At 40.6% G+C, this 21,582-nt stretch overlaps 1 protein-coding gene across 1 annotated transcript in view; it reads right to left on the bottom strand.

The window, feature by feature from the left end:
• LOC132384552 (vesicle-fusing ATPase) overlaps positions 1 to 21,582 on the bottom strand; it is a 277,249-nt gene that overhangs the window by 217,466 nt on the left and 38,201 nt on the right. The window contains exon 3 of the mRNA XM_059955720.1: positions 3,115 to 3,214. Within this exon, the coding sequence (XP_059811703.1) occupies positions 3,115 to 3,214 (100 nt within the window). The remainder of the gene's footprint in view (positions 1 to 3,114; positions 3,215 to 21,582) is intronic.

The following is a 21,582-nucleotide window of genomic DNA, read 5'->3' as shown; positions in this document are numbered from 1 at the left end:
TGGAACAGTCTATGTTCCAAGCCTATACTAGTATTGCTCCCCAACTTTTCCTATGCTACATTGATGACAACATTGGTGCTGCGCTCATGCGGAGCTTGTCGACTTTTTCAACTTTGCCTCCAACTTCCCCCTTCCCCTCTCTCACCTGATCTCCTTACCCATCACCTCCCTCTGGAGCTCCTCTCCCGTCCTTTTCTTCAATGGCATTCTGTCCTCTCCTATCAATTTTCCTTATGCTCCACTTAAACTTCTCAACTTTCACCCTTACCCCATGACCTCTGGTTGTAGTCCCATCCAAGCCTCCGTGGAAAAAGCCTGCTTGCATTTACTCTATCTATACCTCTATCAAATCTCCTCTCAATATTCTATGTTTAAAGAGTACAGTTCTAACCTATTCAATCTTTCCTGATAACTCAAGTCCTCCAAACCCAGCAACATTCTTGTAAATTTTCTCTGTACTCTTCCAACCTTATTTAAGTTTCCAGAAGGTGATCAAAACTGCATACAATAATCCAAATTTGGTCTCACTAGCATCTTATACAACTTCAACATAACATCCCATCTCCTGCACTCAATAAATTGATTCAAGTAAATAGAGGGGCCCCAAGACCTTCCTGATGGGGAATGAATGTGTAGAAATTGAACTTCTATGGTAAAGTTGAGTCAGTTGGGATCAGTGAATTGGAAGCTGTTGAAATTATCAAGGGTAATGATCAATGTTCCAAATATAAGTGGGAAGGGACAGGACCATATGATGTGGTTCATGTATAGAGTTAAGCAGGTCAAGAGTAATCAATCACAAAGAGCCTACCAGGATAGAACTGTTTATGAAATTTAGGCAAGAGATAGAAGCAGTTAGGTTTGAGGTACTATGAAGTTACTGCAAGGTTCCCAACATTTTTTTATGCCATGGACAAATATCATTAAGCAAGGGGTCCATGGACCCCAGGTTGGAAACCCCTGGGTTAGAGGCTAGAAGCAGTTAACTGCATAGTAAGCTATTTAGTCTTGCTATGTGTTATTGGATGTGTGATATCGGTGTGATATTATGTAAATAGAAAAGTCAGCTAAGATGATGGCAAGCAGAAATGACCAGCTCTGATATAGGCTGGAAGTAAATTAATTAAAATTGGATAATCTGATTTCAGAAAGCTGCAATGTGCCCACACAGTTATTTCTCAAGCTTGCATTGGGTCTGTACATTGACGAGGTAGAAAGAAAAACAGATTGAGTGTTCTGGGAAAAGTTAGGGATAGGGAAGACCAAAACCAAAGAGTGAACTAAACCCAAGAATTAAAACTTAATTTAGAGAAATGAGAGGACTGAAAGAAAATGCACATACAAGAAAATAGAGATGAAAGACTGGTGGAACTCTAGATAAATATTTTAATTCCTGTCCCCATTCTCTTTCCGACATGTCAGCTCATGGCAGTCTCTTTTGCCACAACGAGTCGGAGCAATATCTCATATTCCACCTGGAGTAACCTGCAATCTGATAACATTCATGTCAATTTCTCCTTCCAGTAATTTTTTCCACCCTTTCTTTTATTCTTCACTTTGGCCTCTCACCTCTTTCCCTCACCTAGGTCCACTCTCCTCTCCCATCAGATTCCATCCTCTCCAGCCCTTTACCTTTCCCACACACCTGACTTCACCATTACCTTCTAGCTAGTCCTCCTTCCCTCCCCCTTTGTTATTCAGGCATCTTCCCCTTTCCTTTCCAGTCCTGAGGAAGGGTCTCAGCCTGAAACTTTCACTGTTTACTGCCGTAGATGCTGCCTGACCTGCTGAATTCCTCCAGCATGTGTTGCTTTGGATTTCCAGCACCTGCAGAACCTCTTTAGTTTAAAGTAAAGGTTCTATTATGGTTCAGCTGTATGAGGTGCAAAGGTGGGCAAACACAGCAGAGGTAGTAGCTTGCACTGCAGAGGAAATGGAGCTGAAGCCTCAGTTTGGGGCCAAGGGAACTATCAAGATGGCCAAGAAATATAAATTCACAGGTAGTGGCAAAGAATGCAGTAGGGAACAAAATCTTCAGTTTCTGTCTTCCTAATATGAACTTCAGAGAAGCTGAGGTTCATTCATTACAGGACAAGAAAACAAGTCAAGAGAAAAGTAGAATCAAGTGCGCAAACATCCTAAAGGGAGCTACAAGGCCAGGTATCATATGAAAAATTACTGAAGATTAAGGGACAGGTTATTTGCAAAAGGATTTAAACAAGTTTTAAAAAAATAAAGGATCAAAACTAATTGGTGAAATCACAGTTCTGAAATATATAAAGTGAAAAAAGTAACAAGCAGATAGAGGATTAGACTACTTGTTCTTGAAATATGCACACAATACCCAAATGAGAGGAATCGTTAGCACTTCAGAAAATCAGATATTGGTTAGGAATATTGTCAGGAGAATGTAATGGACAAGAATACGACATCATATTCAATGCCAGCACATCTAAATCTACGCTGGTTAAATAAAATGAGAACAGCATCACAGAGTGAATGTTAAACAGTAGAGGGACTGGGGGATTCACTTTCATTAATATTAAAGGCAGCTCCACTGGGTAATAATCCAGAGGAAAAAAACAAAATTTAATTTGAAAATATAAAAACATGATTATTATATCATGAAATACTAAGACCCCAGTTAGACTAGTGAATTGCTTTCAGCTCCACACTGGGAAAAATGTTGATGCTTTAAAGACAAGATAATGGAAATTCATCAAATCTTTTACTGTTATAACCACACATTAGATGAAGACTTAAAGTTATATAAATGTCAGAAGTCAGGCATGAGATGCTTCCAGAACTGAACAAAGTCAACCTTAAGTGCATAATTAGAATCGGCCATAGAAGAAATTTCATATATTTTAGCAACTGAAATAGCCATTACATCAATAATTCAAGAGTTGATTGGAGAGGAGGGAGGAAGCAGACGGATGAATATGCATCCACTGATGCCAAGGAACAATTGGCACCAATGGAAATTTACTTCACTCCATCATCCCTCTCCACCATCGCTATCACCCCACCTAAAAAATCCACATCATTCCATCAATGCTGACTGTTTACAAGTTTGCACTGAAACTATATCATGCACAGTATAATCAACTTTACCTGTGGCAAACTGAAGGCAATGGTCCCTGGAAGCACAGTGCTGTGACTTCTCACCGTGAAGACAAATTTGTGGTTCGGACTAGTTTTCACAAGTACATGCCTAAAAGAAAAGGAAAAAAAAAGTGAAGTATCTGAAAAGGAACTGAAAACCATCCACATAGGGTGACACAGAAGAAATAGAGCTAAATACATCAGAAGAGGCTGCGATTGCCAATAATGTGCACAATTCAAACACCAGACAGGAATGACTGTAGTGCCCTCCAAATAGCAGGCTGTGCCAGCATCCTGTTTCTTTGTGAAGGATCGAGAGCCAGTCGCTGCAACACGACTTGATTTTGTCATGAAATAGAGACATAATTCACCAAGGAAAAGACTGACTGACTCCACATCCTTTCATTCAAGTCCTTTGTAGACATCTCCACCCCCCCCCCCCCAAGTTCTTCATTTCCATCCACACTGTCAATGGCTCCATAAGCTGGAAGTTTAAGATGAGACAACAAACACTTAGTAGAAAAGGCATAAAACAGGACAATAATGATTATACCAAAACTCACTATAACTCTGTACAGTTCTGGGCATGCCTCTTCAGGAAGTATGAGCAGGGTTCCCAACCTTATTTATGCCATGGACACCTACCATTTACAGAGCGGTCCCATGGATCCCAAGTTGGGAACCCTTGGGAGTGCTGGGGGGAGGGGGGTTTGTGGCCAGGCCAGCAGAGCAAGGATAGACAGAGCTAGAAGTGGTGTCAGCCATTTTATCATCCTTTGTTAGCCAAGTGGTGTCAGAGGTGTTTAATCAGGTCAGCCACATTTTGCACAAAATTAGTTAAACACACAGCTTACCAATTCTCTAATTAGCTTAAACCTTCTTAACCTAATCATGTCTCAGAAGTCTGTCATTAGCTTCACTTCAAAGTTACACATTGCTTGCTGTTGGACAATTGTCATATAGCTTGAGCATTCTTATTTCAACTGATAAATGACATGAAATTAAAAAACAATACTAACATATTTAAGGTATACAAGATAGTCATAGGGAGCAGTATTCCCAGGTTTGGCTTTAAATCTGAAGATCAACAATGTCCACAGAGATCAACACACTTAGAAATCCATTCAAAATATTCTGAAAATAAACAAGTTTTCCATGCACAAGCCAAAGCACAATATTGTGCACATGAAAGGTTGCCCACTTAGTTTTAAGTTAAAGTGAAATTTACTATAGCAAGGCAAAACAAAAATAAATGCAATGACCAGCAACACTGAAGATTTAAGACTACTCCATTCTATTTCAAGTTAGGCCTCATCTCCAGATTTCAATTCTTCACCCTGCTTTGCACCAATGCCTCCATTACAATATAATATGCAGCCTCAAATAATGTTTGAGGCTCTAATAAATAATGTTACATATCACATGTCTTGCTGAAAACATCTAAAGCAAAATAAGTCTCCATGGGAAAAATTAGAATAGATCTCCATGTACTATGGACATACTTAAAGCATTATGAACCTTCATTGTCTGAAAAATTGTAACTGCTATGCAAAGATTACTTCTCATTTTTGCTGTGTGCTTCTGTTTAACTGAGAATTAGACTTAAGGAGATTTAGTTGCAAACTAGAAACTGTGTCATAATCTATTAAATTCATGCACTGTAGTGCTACAAGGCACAACAGCTCTGTCCTTTGAACTATTCATGGAGTCTAGTCATATTACATTTCCTTAATCTCACTTGTATAGCATTGGTCACAGCACAAGAAAGCGATAGATTCTACAGTAAAACATGCATCAACGGTCTTTCAAGGTCAATCGTCCCGAAATAAAATCTTCAAGATAGCTGCAAGAGACAGTAGATTTGATTGCAAGCATTTTAAAAGGCTGCATCTCCTACTGTTCCTGCGAATCTTGTACTGAACAAGCGCCAAATCATACATCGAAAACCTGGTTTAAAAATAACAGCATGGCTGAAAGACCTGCATGCACTACATAAAGATTCAAAAAGTATAAATAGGGGCTAGTTTTAGTATTAAAGTGAAATCATCTGAACCCACAGCTGACTGTAATCACTGAAGTATCAATTCTCACTCAAAGATTAAGCTGTTATAAAAGGAAATCGTCCACCAATAAGCAAACGCAGGCTGCAAATATTTGTTTAAGACAATAACAGGAAAATATTGGTTTATACCAAATTTGCTGAAAGGGCTAGCTGGATCTGAACAAATATTAAAAGTAGAACATTTCTTGCTCAGACTATATACAACATTGCTTAAAACAGCTGCTAGCCCTTAGTGGTCCGTTAAAGACTGCATCTGCAGCATGCTACCACCCACACTGGACCCCCTACAATGGAACCAGGTCAACCAATGACATGATAGACACTGCACTACACACTGTCCTCACTCACCTGGAGAAGAGGGATGCACACGTTAGAATGCTGTTCCTGGACTACAGTTCAACGTTCAATACCATAATTCCCTCCAGACTTGACAGGAAGCTCAGAGACCTCTGTCTGTACCCCAACTTGTGTAGCTGGATCCTAGACTTCCTACCGGATCGCCGAGAGGTGGCAAGGATGGGCTTCCTCACCTCTGCCCCTCAACACAGGTACCCCCCAGGATTGTGTTCTGAGCCCCCTCCTCTACTCCCTTTACACCCATGACTGTGCTGCCATACATGTCCAATCTGTTGATCAAATTCGCAAATGCCACTACTTTGAAATTCACAAATGCCTTATTTCTAGTGGTGATGAGACAGCCTGACACAGTGGTGTCAGGGTAACAACCTCTCCCTCAATGTCCAAAAATCAAAAGGGCTGATTGTGGATTACAGGAGGAACGGAGACAGGCTTACCCTGATCAACATCAATGGGTCTGCAGATGAGAGGGTGAGTAGTTTCAAGTTCCTCAGTATACACATCACCGATGACATCACCTGGACCGTACACACTGGCCCTGTGGCAAAAAAGCACAACAGATGCTCTTCCACCTCATGTGACTGAAGAAGTTTGACATGGGCCCCGAAATCCTCAAGACATTCCACAGGGGCACCATTGAGAGCATGCTGACTGGCTGTGTCAACTTCTGGTATGGGAACTGCACCGACTTTCATCGCTGGGCACTGCAAAGTCAGACAGCCCAGCGCATCTGTGGACGCAAACTTCCCTCCTTTGCGGACATTTATAGCAGCGGGTACAGAATGAAGACCTGGAAGATCATCAGAGACACCAGTCGCCCCGGCCATGAACTGTTTCAGCTGCTTCAGTCTGGCAAACTCTACCACAGCATTAAAGCAAGGATCAACAGGCTATGGGACAGCTTCTTTCTTCAAGCCATTGGACATTTAAATTCACACGTCTGTACAGTGCAATGGAGTCATAACACAAAAGATTTTTACCCCCTCACGTTGTGGGATGGATGTAAGATTTTTAAAAATTCTAATTCTATTCAATTTGAAATTCTAATTCTATAACCATGTTTAAGAAAGCTGCTTATGAATTACAAGTGTGACCTTACAATGCAAAAGTCTGCAATATACAGAGTAATCATTGCTCCAACAGAATTATTCTACCTTTTAATGTTTTTACCGCTGGCCAAACTCAACTGCAAAGTTAAGTAATGTATAGGAGCACATCAAATGGGTCAATCTGAGTGTGGGATAATTAGTTTTGATAGAGAAGAGGCAACTGAATCCACCAGTAGTATTCAACAATTACCATCTGCACACAGCACTCGAGAGGTAAATGGAAGTTTCCGACACAACTCCTGAAGGCCAGAGACAAAATTTCTTCTGTGGCATATAGGTTTCATGATCTGATATTCAAATGAGCATTTGATGCAACTGATGTTGCAAATTTCATTTCCACATACAACTTGTTAGGGCACCAAAAGCATGAAGCCTTCAATTTGGGCAATTCCTCCACTTAACTGCATCCTGATTGTGGTGAAGGTAGAGGTTATAGGTACAATATCAGAAGAATTGGGCTGTTTCATACTATTATCTTCACACAAACAATAGGGCTGCATCTTGTGCAAAGATGGCCAGGGAATGTAATCAAAGAAATATAGTTGCAGAACATGAAAATTCACTCATTTCTGTTTGTCAGCAACTACTTTACGATTTCCTGTCAGTCACCTTATATACAGCCCGATTAAGGACATATAATCAATGTACAGAACAGGGGTTCCCAACCTTTAAGCCATGGACCAATACCCCACTATAGAAGCCATCTTACACATTTATATTTATTGTTTTTTTTTAATTGTGTTCTTTATCTTGTGTTTTTGTGCTGCATCAGATCCAAAGTAAATCTAATAAACTGTTGACAATCAAAGCCAAATCAATTTTATTTTTAAAAATGCAGGATATCATACAAAAAATGTGTAATTTAATAAGATGGAATGCAAATTGTTCCAAAACTTAATGAAATTCAAGACCAAATGGGCCAAATGGACTCCTCTGTTGAAAGGTCTCAGATTTTCTGAAAAACAGCTGAACTGGAGCTGAGAAATAATCTCAAAGGAACTAACTGTGTGATATAGTTAGAACCATGGACAGCAACAATATGCCAGCTCAGCCAATAGCAATTGATAGTCAGGATTGAATAGCATGCACACCACAGTGAAACAGTTGTCACTGTTAGTTGAAGTCAAACTGAGCAAAATATTTTTGTACTATATTTAAAAGAATCAAGAAAGGAAACAAGTACAGCGGATGGCCTATTAGTCTCACATACACAACTCCAAAGCAATGCAACAGGGCCTAGATGCAATTGAAATAGGTATATTAAAACTGCTTCTGTACAGTTCTTGGTCAGATATCCACACTATAATAAATCTGCTCACTCAAATAGAAAGGTTATGCCAAATGCTTTTAATTCCTATTTGGACCTTTTCCATCCCAGAGAGAGACACAGAAAGAGCACTGCATTTCATTAACAATTTAATGGAAAAAAATCAGAAAAAATATCCTTAAAAACTATGGCTCTGGAATTAAGTGATTACTATTCCTAGGACATGGTGTCATGAGCAAAGGCCCCCCAAGAAATACACAAGTATTAGAAATGGAAAATGTAAATAATTCAAAATACAATTATGAAGCATTGAGTCAGCAATAAATTATAAACAGCTGATAATTGACAATGCTGAAACATTGCCACATTTTTATACTCAAGACCTTACAGAAACTCAGATGCCTAGCCACACTTCTCAATTCAGATTGCAGGAGTACTAGATAGATTACTTTCCTTGAGATTATTACCCAAACATTATGACATCTACTCAAGTGAAGACCAAAAAAACACGAGTTCTATGTTTTGCATCAACCAGCATTCCATTACTAAGTAGATATTGAGTTTTTATTATTCAAGGAGTTGTCAAGTGATAAACAGGCCCAAGGTGCATGAATATTTTTACACTAATTTTCCAGTGCTATATTGCTGATTATGACGATCAATCCAAACGCTGGCAGTAATTCAAGAAACCCTACAACTTTACAAAATGGAAAGATGGGGAACGTTACCTCAGTTTGACAGCTTCATCTTTTATCTGGCTACTAGCCAAATCTGTGGCATTGCAGTCACGACTTTTCGAAACATGCTATCACTGATTTATAGCTTCTATGTCGCTGAAAACAGTCTTAAGAAATTGGAGCAGTACATTTTTCTGACAAGCCATGCAAATGGCAAGGAATACTTTGCTTTTTGCACTTGATATTTTTTGAACTGAAAAAAATAATTTCAAAACAAGACTAGAAAGATGGGTTTCATTCAAAAGAATGAAGAACAAACACAGCACAGAACAGACCCTTCAGGTCACAATATCTATGCCAACAGAGATTCATAGTCATAGTGTAACACAGCATGGAAACAGGTTCTTCATTCCAACTGAACAATGCCGACAACAGACTAAGTTTAATACCAGGGCATTGAAAGTGAGAGGAGGTAGGTTCAAGGGGGATATGAGGGGCAAGTTGTTTTTTTTAAACTCAGAGAATCGTGGATGCCTGGAATTCGCTGCTTGATACAGCAGCAGAGCCAAATACATCGGAGGCTTTTAAGAGATGGTTTGCTTAGGCACATGGATGCAAGGAAGGTGCAGGGATATGGACATGGTGTAGGTAGGAGGGATTAGTGTTAAGTGTTTTTGATTTGCTTTTTAGCTGTTTCAGCACAACGTTGAGGACTGAATGGCCTGTTCCTGTGATGTATTCTATGTTCTACAGCAGCTTCCTTGGTAGTCCCAGATGCCCATGTTCAGGCCATAACTCCCTAAGTATTTATCTGAAATGCCTCTTAATTGTTGCAATTGCATCGTTCTTGACCACATTCTCTGGCAGGTCATTCCAGCTACTCACTGCTCTCTGTGAAGATGTTATCTCTCAGGTCTTAAATCTTTCCCCTCTTGTAAACATGCCCTTTAGTGTATTGGCTTCCTCAACTGTGGGGAAAAAACAGATCATCCACATTTCATGATATTATAAATAAGGTAATCCCTCATTCTCCTAAAATACTCCAAGGAACAAAGATCAGCATGCCCAACCTCTCCTTAAAACTCAGGCCCTTAACCCTGGGAGCATCTGTGGAGGTCTCTTCGTCACCCCCTGCAGCTTGACAATAGCTTATGATGACAATAACAGTGACCGAAAGTGTACATAATACACCCAGTGTAGTCTCACCGACAACTTGTAACTGCAACCAAATATGCCAACTTGATGCCCTGACGGATGAAGGCCAACACATTAAATGCCTCATTCACCACAGTCAACTTAAACAACCACTTTTATGATCACATCCCTCCTTTCCTCACTATATTATGTATCTATTTATGGGTCTTAAAACATCACCAACATATCTTCTTCCACCACTGGAAGATGGTTCCAGGCACCATGCACTCCTAAACTACATGCCTCGTCCTGCGCAACAATCTTAAATGCCAACAGCTTCAGTTTAAATACAGATCTTCTGGTATTAGACTTTTCTACCCACACAAAAAGATTCTTAACATCTACACTATCTACAACACATACAACTTTATAAATTTCCACTAGGTCTCCCATTGGTCTCCAGACAGAACAAGGTTGACTCTGTGGTTAAGAAGGCATACAGTGTATTGGTCTTAATCAATTGTGGGATTGAGCTTAAGAGCCGAGAGGTAATGTTGCAGCTATATAGGACCCTGGTCAGACCCCACTTGCAGTACTGTGTCCAGTTCTGGTTACCTCACTACAGGAAGGATGTGGAAACTATAGAAAGGGTGCAGAGGAGACTTACAATGATGTTGCCTGGATTAGGGAGCATGTCTTATGAGAATAGGTTGAGTGAACTCTGCCTTTTCTCTCTGGAGCAACGGAGGGCGAGAGGTAACCTGATAGAAGTGTACAAGATGATGAAAGGCATTGATTGTGTGGATAGTCAGAGGCTTTTTCCCCAGGGCTGAAATGGCGAACATGAGAGGGCACAGCTTTAAGGTGCTTGGAAGTAGGTACAGAGGAGATGTCTGGGGTTAAGTTTTTTTTAAATTAACACGGAGAGTGATGAGTGCGTGGAATGGGCTGCCGGCAGTGGTGGTGGAGGCCGATACGATAGGCTTTTTTTTTAAAAAAAGAGACTCCTGGATGGGTACATGGAGCTTAGAAAAATAGAGGGCTATGGGTAAAGTCTAGGTAGTTCTAAGGTAGCATTGTGGGCTGAAGGGCCTGTATTGTGCTGTAGGTTTTCTATGTTCCATGTTTCAATGCATCTTCTTCTAAGTCAGACCCTCTAATAAAGTCAGCATTCTGGTAAGCATCTTGAGGAGACTTAGAAAAGGATGCACATCCTTCCTGTAATGGGGCAGCCAGAATGGCAGACAATACTCCTAGTACAACGTGGCTTCATTAATCTTGTGCTTAAAGACAGCATGCATGCCATATGCCTTCTTTACCATCCAATCTACTTACATTACCATGAATAGATGAGATTTTCAATTAAAAAACTCAATGGTTAATGTCCAGGAACAGTCATTCTGTCAAATTTTCAAGCAAACTATGCCCTGCTTTAACACATGCAGAATGCTGGAGGATCTCATCAGATCAGGCAGTATCTATGGAAATGAACAGTCAATGATTCAGGTTGCGACCCTTTTTCAGGACCGGAAAGGAAAGGGGAAGATGCCAGGAATAAGAGATGGGTGGAGGGGAAGGAGGATAAGCTAAAGGGTGATAGGTGGAGACAGGTGGGTGGGATAGGTAAAGGGCTGGATTGGAAGGAATCTGATAGGAGAGGAGAGTGGACCATGGGAGAAAGGGAAGAAGGAGCACCAGGGGGAGGTTATAGGCAGTTAAAAAGCAGATCTACTTTTCTTTTTCTTTTGACATCTTTAGCATTCTACAATTTGGGCAGGTGTACGCAAAAGAAGTCCTATTGATTCATTAAAGTATCACTGGTGCAGCACTGAAATATTGATCAATATCAGAAAAAATAAACACCTCTTTTTGCACTAATGGGTATAATTCAAACCTGTAAGATCAGAAAACTACAGAAAAATTATGTCATACTGCACACTAGGTTCATTGATTTCACAGTGGCAGTTGTGCCATGCCCATTTGTTCTCCTCAAGGTCAGCAGCACAACAACTAGTCTGAACCAGAATTCAGCTACAGCCACAGTTGAACACCTTCAGTGATAGCATGCTGATATTAATTCTGCTCTTGGCACAAGAAGCTCATTAACTCATAAGCCAATCTTAATATTTGCATCAAAAAAAATCACCACCTAAAACAGATATTACAAAGACAATCAAAATTGCTATTCATATTCCAAATCCATAGTCAATTTTCTGCATTTGCAATCTGAGATGTTTATCATAAAATTGCTCATAACTAAAGCATTTAATTTTTCTAAGATATAGACTGTACTTGAGCAGAAGTCTCACCCAAATTTAGTAATCATCAAAATAAATGTGACTAAGTCCAAACACGAGCCATGGTGGTCTACTGCAATGGAAAAACCAATGCTGCCACCAAATCCTTCCTACTTTATTCACATTTACCATTAAACAGCAAATAATGCACACGAGACAAACAGAAAGACAAAGCACACACTGAAGCTGCAATGATCGGCACTATTACCAAATGTCAAGGAAACAATATGGTGAAAGAATGGCTAAATGGAAATCCAACCCATTTATACATCAGTGCATTTTACTTACTATGAACAAACTTCAAAACAAAAACACCAGCACAAGAGCTCTTTGCAAGTTATAACAGCTGTATTAAAAGATGTTCATGGGTATTCTCAGCACAGCACCAACTACTGAAAGTGCACAATGGATCTCCATGAGATACTGCCGCAATGGCAATTGAACCCACACAACTGTTCCTGATGTGCAAAAATACATCATGTGGCAACAGAAACACTCAAAAACACTTTTATAGATCAATGTGAATTTCATCATCCTATGTTAAACTGGGGTCTTCTCATTGTACCGCAACTGAATGATACAAACTGCAAGAAGCTGAATCTGTTGATTGCTGCAAGGGAACAAAGCTCTTTGAAATAGTTGTCTGCTTGGGATCCACAATGACTAAATGAAAACACTTCCCCTGTTTTGACAGGAACCATTTAAATGCTTCCCAATTTTTCAATGTCAGCATAAAGAGAGAGACCATGACAGGTTAGTAATCTTCAAACAGTGAAGGGAAGTAGAGACTAATCTCTATAAGCTGAACCATCTTCATTCCAGAAGTTCACCAAAATATCAGAAGCCCAAAATTCTTTCAAACCTATACCAAAAAAAACCTACATAGGAAATGCTTTTACAAAGCAAAATAAATGTTGAGAAAAGAATCAATGTTTTAGACAAAGTGGGGGTTTAGGACAAATAAAAAAAGCAAGCCTCGTGTGACCTGTGACATTGACGTTAATCAGGTGAGCCAATTTTATTTTTGTGCTGCAAATGAAATAAAGTACCAGTCTGAAAACAAAAACAGATGTGGTGCACTAATTTAACTAGGAAAAGCAGAGAATGAACTATTCTGCTCAGTTACATAAACTGACATCACTTTAAAAACAGAAGCATCCACCTACACTTCCACTACTTTAATATTCAAAACACCACCCCAACAAAAGCACTGCGATTATCTCTGACATGCCAGGCATTTGCACAGCATGTCCTATGTTGGTTGGTACAGTAAATAGGCAGCAAGCTTAGAGGATGAAAAATATGTAAATGTCACACATTACATCTGTCCATGAAAAGAAAAAAGTCACATTCTTCTGGGCCTTCTCTAAATAAACGTTACAGCTGCCACTGGATCACATCAGAAAAAGCATTGCTTTCAGAACATTGACATCGTCTGCAACATAAATTTAAAATGAATACCCATGAAGAATTCTGTATTTTCAGAACACTGAATAGTTCAGCCACCTGATCATAAACACAAAACACATTTGTGTACAACCAGTAGGACTGATGGTTGGTGGCACTGTCCGTCATTTTTTTTCCCCTCTTCAACCAGATATTCACCCATTCCAATATATACCAATATGGCTAAATATGTATTCCTCAGACAATACAAGATGGTCTTGGTGTCCCATCAAAACCACTGCCAAACTGAGTCAATATGCAAAGCAGTCTGAAAGAGAAACAACGTATTGCAGAAAGGAAGCTGTTCAACTTCTTAATGTCCTACACAAAATGCTGGGGGAACACAGCAGGCCAGGCAGCATCTATAGGGAGAAGCAGTTAGTCCTGACGAAGGGTCTCGGCCCGAAACGTTGACAGTGCTTCTCCCTATAGATGCTGCCTGGCCTGCTGTGTTCCACCAGCATTTTGTGTGTGTTGTTTGAATTTCCAGCATCTGCAGATTTCCTGGTGTTTACAACTTCTTAATGTATTAAGATTGGGTCAGTTTTCTATCTACATACTTGGACACAACAGTACATAAATAAAAACCTGTTTAATTTTATCATGTTAGGAATAAATGATCAAGGCACGACTGTGCAGGCACGTGGACGTCAGCGAGTTAGACAGGCAGGATGAATTTAAAAGGACAGCTTTATAGAGCAGGTGTCAGAGTAGGAGGGCTTTGGCTTAACAGGGCTTCGGCAATAACGGATTGAGGCGAGGTAAGTTACTTGTGAAGAATAGAAACAGGAAGTATGTCTGTGAGGCCGGTGTTCTATGCTCAGTGTCAGACGTGGGATGACCAGGAGACTCCTCGCCTCCTGGACGGCCACATCTGCACCAGGTGCATTGAGCTGCAGCTCCTTAGGGACCGGGTTAGGGAACTGGAGAGGCAGCTCAATGACCTTCATCTGGTCAGGGACAGTGAGGAGGTGACAAAGAGGAGCTATTAGGCAAGTAGTTACACTGGGGCCTTGGGAGACAGATAAGTGGGTAATAGTCAGGAGAGGGAAGGGCAAGAGTTAGATACTAGAGAGTACCCCTGTGGCTGTCCCCCTTAACAATAAGTACTCCTGTTGGGTACTGTTGGGGGGGTGGGGGGGGGGGGAGACAGCCTACCTGGGGTTAGCAACAGTGGCCACACCTCTGGCACAGGGTCTGGCTCAGAAGGGTAGGGAAAGGAAGAGGATGGCAGCAGTGATAAAGGACTCTACAGTTAGGGGGTCAGACAGATAATTCTGTGGATGCAGGAAAGAAACACAGATGGTAGTTTGCCTCCCAGGTGCCAGGGTCCGGGATGTTTCAGATCGCGTCCAAGACATCCTGCGGTGGGAGGAAAAGCATCCAGAGGTCGTGGTACATATTAGTACCAATGACATAGATAGGAAAAGGGAAGAGGTCCTGAAAAAAGACTACAGGGAGTTAGGAAGGAAGTTGAGAAGCAGGACCGCGAAGGTAGTAATCTTGGGATTACTGCCTGTGCCATGCAACAGTGAGGATAGGAATAGAGTGAAATGTAGGATAAAAATGTGACTGAGGGATTGGAGCAGGGGACAGGGATTCAGATTTCTGGATCATTGGGACCTCTTTTGGGGCAGGTGTGATCTGTACAAAAAGGATGGGGTGCACTTGAATCCCAGGGGGACCAATATCCTGGCAGGGAGGTTTGCCAAGGCTTTTGGGGAGAGTTGAAACTAGAATTAATGGGGGGGGGGGGGGGGGAAAGAAGAACTGGAAGAACTGAACGGAAGAGATAGAAGAAGGGGCTGTGGGCTCATAACTAGAGACAACTTGTAGACAGTGTGAGGGGTGAGATAGGCAGGTGACAGAGAAGTGATGCGCTCAGACCGATGGCTTAAGATGTGTCTATTTTAATGCAAGGAGTATCTGAACAAAGCTTAGAGCATAGATCAGTACTTGGAGCTATGATGTTGTGGCCATTACAGAGACTTGGATGGCTCAGGGGCAGGAATGGCTACTTGGAATACCAGGCTTTATATAGTTCAGAAAGTACAGGGAGGGAGGCAAAAAGAGGTGGGGGTGTCACACTGCTGATCAGAGATAGTGTCCCGGCTGCAGAAAAGGAGGAAGTCATGGAGGGGTTGTCTATGGAGTTTCTGTGGGTGGAAGTTAGGAACAGGAAGGGGTCAGTTACTCTACTGGGTGTTTTTTTTTCAGACCACCCAATAGTAACAGAGATATCAAGGAGCAGATAGGGAGACCAGTTTCTGGAACAGTGCAATAGTAACAGGGTTGTCATGGTGGGAGATTTTAATTTCCCAAATATTGATTGGCATCTCCCTAGAGCAAGGGATTTAGAAGGGGTGGAGTTTGTTAGGTATGTTCAGGAAGGTTTCCTGACACAATATGTAGATAAGCCAACAAGAGGAGAGGCTGTACTTGATCTGGTATTGGGAAATGAACCTGGTCAGGTGTCAGGTCTCTCAGTGGGAGAGCATTTTGGAGATAAAATTGTGATCACTATCTCTTTTACCATCGCATTGAAGAGTGATAGGAGCAGACAAGTTAAGAAAGCGTTTAATTGGAGTAAGAGGAAATATGAGGCTATCAGGCAGGAACTTGGAAGCATAAATTGGGAACAGATGTTCTCAGGGAAACGTACTGAAGCAATGTGGCAAATATTCAGGGAATGCTTGTGTGGTGTTCTGCATAGGTACATTCCAAAGAGACAGGGAAAGGATGGTAGGGTACAGAAACCATGGAGAAGGCTGTAGAAAATCTAGTCAAGCAAAGAAAAACTTACGAAAGGTTCAAAAAAAAAAATTGGGTAATGATGGAGATCTAGAAGATTATAAGGTGAGCAAAAAGGAGTTTAAGAATGAAATTAGGAGAGCCAGAAGGGGCCATGAGAAGGCCCTGGCGAGCAGGATTAAGGAAACCCCCAAAGAATTCTACAAGTATGTGAAGAGCAAGAGGATAAGATGTGAGAGAATAGGACCAATCAAGTGTGACAGTGGAAAACTATGTATGGAACCAGAGGAGATAGCAGAGGTACTTAATGAAGACTTTGCTTCAGTATTCACTACTGAAAAGGACATTGGCGATTGTAGGGATGACTTACATCGGAGTGAAGAGCTTGAAAATATAGACATTAAGAAAGGGGATGTGCTGGAACTTCTGTAAAGCATCAAGTTGGATGAGAAATGCCCCAGGCCACTGTGGGAGGCAAGGGAGGAGAATACTGAGCCTCTGGCAATGACCTTTGCATCATCAATCTGAACAAGAGAGGTTCCAGAGGATCGGAGGGTTGCAGATGTTGTTCCCTTATTCAAGAAAGGGAGTAGAGATAGCCCAAAAAGTTATAGACTACTGAGTCTTACTTCAGTGGTTGGTAAGTTGATGGAGAAGATCCTGAGAAGCAGGATTTATGAACATTTGGAGAGGCATAATATGATTAGGAATAGTCAGCATGGCTTTGTCAAAGGCAGGTCGTGCCTGACGAACCTGATTGAATTTTGAGGATGTGACTAAACACATTGATGAAGGTAGAGCAGTAGATGTAGTGTATATGGATTTCAGCAAGGCACTTGATAAGGTACCCCATGCAAGGCTTATTGAGAAAGTAAGGAGGCACGGGATCCAAGGGGTCATTGCTTTGTGGATCCAGAACTGGCTTGCCCACAGAAGGCAAAGATTGAGTGCTAGTCAACTTTAAAGTTAAGTTCTTTGTCACTTTACCAACAGACACTGTAAGTGGTTGAATATATACTGTAATTTATGCCACACTCAATTGAACCAAATAGCTGCTTAAGACTTCACCCTAGACAAGATTTCTTATTCAACGGCTGAACAGGTTTATTAAACATACAAGAGAAATGCATATATTAACCTGGAAAGGATAATTCAGAATAATATGCCATTATACGTCAAGATTGTAAATTAAGCTGCACACAAGTATGGTGGCTTCAGACTGGAAGCACACAATGAAATGGATGGTGAAGTCTCAATGTTATTTGCAAACCTCACCAATTTCTGAAATGAGCCTGATTAAATCTGGCATTGTGAATTAACATGCACCTTTTCAACCATTAAAATGAAGGTCACAAAAAATTTGTTACCCTACACTAAATAATTATTCATAATCTTTCTTTCTAAATCTTTTTATTAATATTAGTAATATGGACAGAATATAGATGATATATTGATAAAGAAATTACCAACATACACATTCCATTACATATGAAAAAAAAACATACATAATAGTTACAATATAAATGAGTTTACCAAGACATAAGCCATAAGATATATGTATGGACATAGTAAATCTAAATATTTCATAATGTATAATATAAAAAAAACAGAAAAAAGAAAAAAAAACAAAAAAAAATTTATATAATGCAAAACTAACTAATCTAATCTAATAACTATAACTAATAAGTAATATAAAAGAAAGAAAAACAAACAAAAGAGAAGGAGAAAAAAAAAGTGGGCTGTTTATAATATCTCACAAAAATAAGTATTCATCAATGCCGTCACTTCCGGTCCTCTCAAAATACATAAGCTAAAAGCTAGGAAATCAAATGTACTTGGCACAGGGTCATATTACATCATATGAAAATGTTGAATAAATGGTCTCCATAACTTTTCAAATTTAATAGAAGTCTCAAAAGTACCACTTCTAATTTTCATAATTATTCATAATCTAAATTCCCACATGGTGAACTAAAACATTAAACAGTACATTAGCACAGCTATTTTCAGAAAGCAATGTGAGGAGATGGGGTAAATTACTGAATCAACTAAATGACTATCCAATCTTGTCAATGCACAGTCCCTCATCTTTCAGCTGTATTAGTAGCAAGTTAATATTGAGGGCTGAGAGGAGAAAGACCCAGAGATCATTGCAATAGCCATCCCCATAAATAACAAAGGCATCATAAGGATTTCACAGATGCCCTGAGGTGAGTCAGAATCAGACATAATAAAAGGAATGTGCATCTTGGTAAAGAAGATGCAAGCTGTAATTCTGAGTTAAATAACAAGTTCACAGCTTTTCTGATTGAACTTCCAACGGTTGCCAAGGAACAATTCATTGGAAGTAGGTGGGAGCAGAATAAATGGTCTCATTAAAAATGTGAAGTAAAAGCTGAAATAATACATGTACTATGATGGCTGTACAAAACCTAGCTCGCAGCAAAATGAAAAACAAGTCTATTGAAACAGGAATCACTCATCATTTGAGAACAAAATATACTGTAGGTGCAGGAGGAGCCCTAACATCACTTCAAGCTGCCTCCATTCTTCACTAAAATCTTGGGCTATCTGATTGTTGGCCTGGTCACTATAAATCCCAGATCCTTGTGTACAAAAAAAGCCACCTCAGCCTTGATAAGCTTTAATGACTCAAGCATCCACAACTTAGGTTAAGGATAACTGATTCACTGGCTTCTAAGAAAATAAAAATCTCATCTCAGACTTTAATGGGTCCATTGTCATTCACAAGTTATATCCCTAATTCTAGACTACTACTCCGAGGGGAAAAATCCTCAACATCTAATTTATCAAGAGTTTTCAGAAATGTGTGCACTCCAACAAGATCATCTCTCACTTTTCAAACCTTGGACATCCATTATCAGTGATTGTTCTCAATAGAACTGCCACTTTAGCCCAATAGAGGCAATCCAGTACTTTTTTTCCTAAGCAATGCCTCCAAGGTACACATATCCTTTAAAACAGACCATTAAAATTATATAAGTTACTCCAGATGTAATCACACCAAAGTGTAGCAAGACTCCCTCCCCTTGCAACAAGGCAATTCATCTCCCTACTCTATAAACCTGCATTCAAATCATCCTCCTGATACATGGACATTTGGATCTCTGAGTATTAATATTCATTAACCTCATCTTGTTTCAATATTCTGTTCTAGTTTTCTTAATGTGGATAACCTCATTTGACCACATTACACTACATCTGCCAACACTAATCACAAATTGGCTTGCACTTGTTTATAAATTTTGTGTCCCCTCAGTCTCTTCCAACCATCTTTATATCAGCACCTAACTTGAATACAATACACTTGGCTCCTCCATCCAAGTTACTGATGCATATTGTGAACAGCTGAGTGCCAGGACCAATTCCTGTGACACTTAATTCTCAAATCAATCTTTTTCTTTGTATTCCTAAAGTTCAATAAGCAATTATCTTGTAGATCAGTCTTTAAGGTTGCATCTTACCGAATGACCTTTGGAAATCCAAACACACTACAATCACTGGTTTCCTTTGATCCATTCTGTTCATTGCATCTGCTATTATCTTTGACATAAGAGTCAATAGCTCTACTGGCTTTTACCCATGTAGTGGTAAGCAGATCAACGCTCAGGCACAATCTAGGTGCACGCTTCCTCTCTGTGTGGCAGTCCAGTGACACTCGCAGTGGCACTCTGCTGAACCCAATGAAGGAGCACAGGCTTGCTGAGATTTCTCAGTGCTTGAAAATCTGTCAACTCTGCCAGCACTAGGATAGCTTGGTGCATCAGACAATGGAAAGGAGCAGCATGAACAAAATAATGCTCATTACTTCATTTAATTCTGTTGATTTGAAAGTTCATTAATTTGTATGTCCACTTTTTTAAAAATTTTAACTTAGAACAATAGAATTTATTTTTAATTTTGCTTAAAATAATACCTGGACTTTTGAAAGCCAAACACATTCACAATCATTTCACTTAAGCAGCAGCATCTACAGCCAGCAAGCCCAAAAGTAGGCATTTTACAAATGTCAAGAGAAGGAGATGGGACCTGCCATTCTGACTGAAAACTCCCCCAGTATCTTTGACAAGAATTCCCTACCCCGCACTGATGACGCCTTCCTCCGTCTCCAACCCTTCTCCACTTCCTGGACACCCCATGTTGGTTCTCAGCCTGCCCTGGATCTTTTCATCTCTTAACTGCCAATGAGATATAAACTGGCTCAACTTCAGCACTCCTCTCTCCTACTCAAACCGTACTCCCTCTGGATGTACTGCCCTCCACTCTCTCTGTATCAATCCCAACCTTGCCATCAAACCCACAAATAAAGGTACTGTCGTAGTGTGGCGCACTGACCTCTACCTAGCAGATGGCAACTCTCAGCCATAACCTCTTACCTACCCCTTGAAAACGACCCGACTCCAGACCATCAGAAAACTGTCTCCAACACCACCACTGACCTAATCATCTGTAGAACTCCCATCCACTGCCACCAAATTCATAGTTCCCTTACCCCGCACTGCTCGCTCTAACTCCTACCCAAGAACCACAAACCTAACTATTTGGGTAGGCCAATCGTCTCTGCCTGCTCCCACCTTATTGAACTTGTGCCCTCATATCTCAATTCCAGTCTATCCCACTTTGTTCAGTCCCTTCCCACCGACAGCTGTGGTACTTCTCATGCTCTCGATCTCCTCAATAACTTTCAATTCCCTGGCTATGACCACTTCATTTTCACCATGTCCAGTCCCTATACACTTCCACTCCCCCCAACCCCCGAAATCAAGAAGGCCTTTAAGCTTTCACACACAAAATGCTGGAGGAACTCAGCAGGCCAGGCAGCATCGATGGAAAAGAGCACAGTCGACATTTTAGGCCAAGACTCTTCAGTAGTCCACTGCCTGGCCTGCTGAGTTCCTCCAGCATTTTGTGTTGCTTGGATTTCCAGCACCTGCAAATTTTCTCTCATCTCTTAAAGCTTCCCTACTCTTCCTCAGTAAAAGAACCAATGAGTTCCTCTCCACTATCATCCTCCTCCATCTTGCAGAACTGGTCCTCACCCTCAATTTCTACTTCAGTTCCTCTCAATTTCTCCAGGCTCAAGGGGTAGCCATGGGCTCCAGATATGCCCGTCTTTTCACTGGCTACATGGAGCAGTCTATCTTCAAAGCCTTCCCTGGTAAAACTCTTCAACTCTGCCTCTGCTGCATTGATGACTGAATTGGTGCTGCTTCATGCACCCATGCTGAGCTTGTCAATTTCATCAACTTTGCCTCCAACTTCCACACTGCTCTTAAATTCACTTGGTTAATTTCTGATACTTCTCTCCTCTTTCTTGATCTCTGCCTTCATCTCCAGAGACAAATTCTCTACCTAG

Source organism: Hypanus sabinus, chromosome X1 (genome assembly GCF_030144855.1).
Source record: "Hypanus sabinus isolate sHypSab1 chromosome X1, sHypSab1.hap1, whole genome shotgun sequence".
NCBI classification, from domain to species: domain Eukaryota; kingdom Metazoa; phylum Chordata; class Chondrichthyes; order Myliobatiformes; family Dasyatidae; genus Hypanus; species Hypanus sabinus.
Note: the sequence above shows the minus strand (reverse complement) of the source record. Positions and strands in the feature narration are given on the sequence as shown.